At 47.0% G+C, this 5,464-nt stretch overlaps 1 protein-coding gene across 1 annotated transcript; it reads right to left on the reverse strand.

Moving 5' to 3' along the window:
• Nucleotides 1–1,494: 1,494 nt before the first annotated feature.
• On the reverse strand, nt 1,495–5,464 carry LOC140386463 (protein FAM187B-like). The gene has a single exon (XM_072468831.1). The coding sequence runs from the start codon at nt 5,327–5,329 to the stop codon at nt 4,109–4,111; it is 1,221 nt and encodes a 406-aa protein (XP_072324932.1). The 5' UTR covers nt 5,330–5,464; the 3' UTR covers nt 1,495–4,108.

The raw sequence follows: 5,464 nt of genomic DNA on the forward strand, positions 1-5,464 counted from the left end.
CATATGTCAGGCAATGGGGAAATCTCAAGTGGTAATCAAACCAACACCTTTAATACCATTCCAGCATTTGAGGAACCTTTTACTACCATCCTAATTGATTGAGTGGTACCTAAAACCAAACGTGGGAATCATTATTTGTTGCCCATATTGGATGTGTCTACTAGGTTGGGTGGCATGGTGACACAGTGGTTAGCAATGCTGCCTCACAGTTCCAGGGACCCAGGTTCAATTCCGGCCTAGGGTGACTATCTACGTGGGTTTCCCTTGGGTGCTCTGGTTTCCTCCTACAGTCCAAAGATGTGCAGGTTAGGTGGATTGGCCATGTTAAATTACCCCTTAGTGTGCAAATGGGTAGGAAGGGTTACTGGGTTACAGGGACAGGGTCTCTTTCAAAGGGCTGGTGCAGACTCGATGGGCTGAATGGCCTCCTTCTGCACTCTAGGGATTCTATTTTATTATATGATTTCTAGAGGCCATTCCATTAAGAAACTATTTGTTTTTAAACTAGATACAGACTACCAAACGAAATTCAATCTATCAGGGATCCAATTTTATGTTGAAGTTATTCAGGGAAGCTATGGATAGTTTAGTAATAAAGCAATTTAACTCAACTGCGTATTATCCGGAATCATAAGAGGCATTAGAAAGGTGGCATCAAATTTAAAAGACCATGTTGGGAGCCTATAGTCAGGATTATCCAGAGGATTGGGATAAAGGAATTCCATTTGTACTAATTGTAATTAGGGATGCACCTAATGATTCAACTAAATTCAGTCCTTTCAAATTGATCTTTGGTCATGAGATGAGAGGACCACTTTAATTTATCAAAGAGAAATTGATGAGTCAACAGTTGGAGACTATGTTGTTGGACTATGTGTCAAACGTTAGGGAGATATATTAACTAGGACTGGCTAGAAAGAATTTAAAATTGTCATAACATGTGATGAGAAAAAGAGGTGGCTAAAAAAAAATCAAACATTGGTTGTTTCGTTAGTGGGGAGAAAGTATTAGTATTGTTACCAATGATAGGTGAACCATTAAAAGTAAGATTAAGTGGGCCTTATCAAATTGAAAGGAAATTGAGTGTGGTGAATTATTTGATAAGAATGCTAGATAGAAAGAAAACTCACAAAGGTGTCATGCTGAAAACGCATTTTGATAGAGATGGAAAGGAGATGTTAGAATACTAATAATAATCGCTTATTGTCACAAGTAGGCTTCAATGAAGGTACTGTGAAAAGCTCCTAGTCGCCACATTCCGGCGCCTGTTCAGGGAGGCCGGTACGGGAATTGAACCCGTGCTGCTGGCCTGGTTCTGCATTACAAGCCAGCTGTTTAGCCCATTGTGCTAAACCAGCCCCTAAGTTATGTGATGTAACTCAGAGAGAAGAGATAAAGTAATAAGAAATTGGGATAAATTATTGAGTTATCTTCAGAAGAAAATCAAAAATATCTTTAAAAAAAATTACAGTCACATAGACCTGAATGTGGAAATAAATTGGGAAGTATTAAAGTAATTATACATGATGTAGGTGTAGGAAATGGTATTACAATTAAACAACATCCATACAGGATTAATCCATTAAAGTAAGCACAGGTACAAAAGGAGATTGAAAGCTTGCTTAAGAATGATATCATTGAAGTGAGCTGTACCGATTGGAGCACACCTATTGTGATGGTACCAAAACCGTATAGAACACAACAATTGTGTGTGGACTACAGAAACGTCAATGCAGTTACAAAGTCACATTTGTATCCTATTTCTCATTTTGGAAGACTGTGTTGGAAGGGTGGGCCAAGTGAATTTTATTACCAAACATGACTTGCTTAAAGGATATTGACAAGTACCTTAACCAGATAGTGTGAAGGAAGTTTTGGCTTTTGTGACCCCCAAATGGTCTGTATCAGTTTAAAGTTACGCCATTTGGAATGAAGAATAGTGAGGTGGATTGGACATGCTAAATTGGCCCTTAGTGCAGGTTAGGTTAAGGGGTGATTGGGATAGGGTGGGGAAGTAGGGTTGGATTGATTGCTCTTTCAGAGGGTTGCACAGACTCATTGGACTGAATGGCCTCCTTCTGGGCTGTAGGGATTCTATGACCCTATTCTATGATGATTCCAATGATTAATCAACAAGGTCATTTCTGGACAAAACAATTGTGCAGTGTACATTGATGATTTGGTGGTGTTCACTCAAACAGGAAGAAGCATTGGGAACATTTAAAGAAATTATTCAATCGACCACAGGATGCTGGATTGGTGGTAAATTTGGCTAAAAGTGAATTTGTGAAAGCTCAAGTCATATTCTTAGGCCATACAATTGGACGTGGTCAGATGGCCCACGGGATGTGAAAAAAAATCTATTATGGGAGCTTCCAATACCATCAATGAGGAGAGAAGTTCTGGAATTTCTGGGCATGAGTGGTTTCTATCAGTGGGTTGTTCCTCTGAGTGAACTTTTGAAAAAACACAGGCACTTTCAGTGGATGTCAGGAGGCATTTGATAACCTCAAAACTGTGTTAATCACTGCACCAGTGTTTGAGACACCTAATTGTGTAAAGCAATTTAAGGTGGCAATTAATATGAGTGATGTGGGTGTTCATAGAATTTACAGTGCAGAAGGAAGCCATTTAGCCCATTGAATATGCACTGACCCTGAGAAAGAGCACCCTACTTAAGTCCATGCATCCACCCTATCGGTGTAACCCAGTAACCCCACTTAACCTTTTTTGGACAGGAAGGGACAATTTAGTGTGGCCAATCCACCATCTGCACAACTTTTGGACTGCGGGAGGAAACTGGAGCACCCGGAGGAAATCTACGCAGACACGGGGAAAAAGTAAACTCCACACAGTCACCTTGGTGCAGTATTGTTGCAAGAAGATGATGAAAGAATCGAAAGGCCTGTTGGTTATTTTTCTCGGAAACGAAATATTCATCAAAAGAAATATTCAACTATCGAGAGGAAGACATGAAGTTTGCCATTGGCGTTACAACATTTGACATTTATGTTGCTAACAATTCATGGGAGGCAATTGTGTATATAGACCGTAATCCATTAAAGTTTTTGGAAAAGTTTAAAGATCGAAATACAAGACTGTTTAGATGGAGTTTAGAGTGGGAATAAAGATCGCAGTTAAGGGTTATTGTATTCGCTGTAAGAATTAGCATTGTTTAAGGGGTAATTGTAAGCTATTTTCTGATATGATGTTAAAGATATTTTAATACTGTGTTAGTAATAAAGTTTGTTTTAATAAACCATATCCCTATTTCTTTGTGAAATCACTCCTGGAGCAAGGTATCCTTTCCTCACAGTCTTACAAAATTAAAATAAAATATTGGGGTTTCTGTCCAGTATCCTTGCCACGTGAGACCCTCGTGAGTCCTTTGATCAAATGCTCGGCAACACATTTTTAAAATGTAATAAAGAGATGTGTAAAGTGAGGTCTGACTGCAACTAAAGGTCACTAACACCTGTGGTTTAATACATACAATTTCGATATTAAAGATCAAACACATTTCAACAACACAGTAAATGACTTTAAAAATGTCTTCCCGATCAAAAGGGGGGGGGGGGGGAAAGAAAGGTGGACAACATTGATGTAATGAGGATGCCCCATACCCCTTGTGAAATGGGCAGCACAATTCCTGCAATTGTCTCTCACTCACTGTTTCTCACACACAATTTCTCTCACACACCCTCTCGCCTCCCATTGTCTCCTCATACTCTCACACACTCTCCTCCCATTGTCTCCTCATACACTCACACACTCTCTCTCCTCACACTGTCTCCTCATACTCACACACTCTCTCTCCTCTCACTCTCCACATTCTCTCTCTCCACACTCACACTGTCTCACACACTCTCTCAATCACTCCACATTCTCTCACACACTCCTCACAATCTCTCCCCACACTGTCTCTCACACACACTCTGTCCCTCACACTCTCCTCACATTGTCTCACTCTCTAACACACTATTTGTCACAATCTCCCTGTGGCACTGAGATGGGCTCTGCTGACACTTTACCCTCTCCCAGTTGGTTGTGCTGGAGCCTTTCACAATCTGTGAGTGTGTGTGAATCTTTGCCAGGAGGAGGAGGATGGTCAGAGCCAGGACCCTGTGACTTTCTGGTGCCGGCGGATTTGGCTACAGTAGGTGTAGAGGAGGGTCAGCAAGATGAGAGTGAAAGAGGTCAGACCCACGCAGGCCAGGGTGGTCCAGATGAGCCCCATGGCGCTGCCGCCCACCCGCCTGTGCGTCCTGAAGGGGTTGAAGACCCTGAGGTGGAAGGAGGCGGCCAGTCTCTCCGACACGAAGCATCGGTAGAGTCCCTGGTCTGTCAGCTGGGTGTCGGTGATGGTGTAAACGCTCCCGCCGGTGCCTGGATCCAGGGAATGTGTGTCGGCCGCCTCCTGGGGGGATTCCAGGCCCCCCACCTGGGTGGAATTCCACTGCCAGGACACCGGGCTGTAGATGGAGGCCCCGGGGCACCGGAAAGTCACGTTGCTGTGGACGGTGACCAGGCGCGTCTCCAGCAGGAGGACCGGGGCCTGGTCCAGGAGCACGAAGCGCCTCCCCGGAAGCTCGAGGCGGCGGAGCTGGTCCTCGGGCGAGGGGCCGGTGGCGCAGGGGACGTGGCAGGCCGCCAGGGCGAGCTCGGGGCCCCGGCGGGGGAGCCGCCGCCCCTCCCGCAGCGCCTGCAGGCCGCAGGGGAGCGGCGGCCCTGCCGCCCCGGCGGCCCGGGCGTAGCAGTACCCCAGGCGCTTCCTCTGGCCCGGGGAGGAGCAGCGGTCACACTCCTGCCAGGAATTCCACAGGGTGAACATCTGCAGGCGCCTCCTGCCCAGCTGCACCCTGAGCCGGGGCAGCGCCGCCTGGCCCAGCCACCTGTCCGACACATGCACACTGTCCACATCCTGCACGTCCACCTCGTAATAGGCCAGCGTTTTGTCGGCCGCTCTGCACGAGTAGATGCCGGAGTCCGACAGGGCGAGCGGGCTGATGATCAGGTTGTCGTCCTTCACCTCCGAGCGGGATCGCAGCAGCTGGAGCTGTGCGCTGGGGGCGTCCTGGCTGGGGGCGCCCTGGCTGCCCTCCCCCAGCAGCAGCTGCGCCCTGGCTTCTGCATCCGAACTGTTCACATAAAACCAGGCGACCGGCCCCTCCTGCACAGGCCCCACCACACACACCAGGGTGGCCGCGTTCCGGCTCAGCAGGGGGATCTGGCAGGCTTGGGGAGGCAAGCAGGAGCCGTCCTGGCCGCCGGGTACTGGCAGCAGCTTGTCCATGACCAGAGCCAGGATGGAGAGAGCTGGGAGCAGCATCACTCAAATTCCCACCCAGGGAATATTGTTCACACCTTTCCCAACGAGAGTGACTGTTTAGACTGGGGGCCCGAGAGAGACCTAGAGACAGAACCCCCTAGAGACAGAACCCCCAGAGAGATGGACAATCACCCA

This window comes from Scyliorhinus torazame, chromosome 12 (genome assembly GCF_047496885.1).
Source record: "Scyliorhinus torazame isolate Kashiwa2021f chromosome 12, sScyTor2.1, whole genome shotgun sequence".
Taxonomy (NCBI): domain Eukaryota; kingdom Metazoa; phylum Chordata; class Chondrichthyes; order Carcharhiniformes; family Scyliorhinidae; genus Scyliorhinus; species Scyliorhinus torazame.

Coding starts and splice junctions, on each gene's coding strand:
- LOC140386463 (XM_072468831.1), bottom strand. CDS start 5,329: ATGCTGCTCCCAGCTCTCTCCATCCTGGCTCTGGTCATGGACAAGCTG.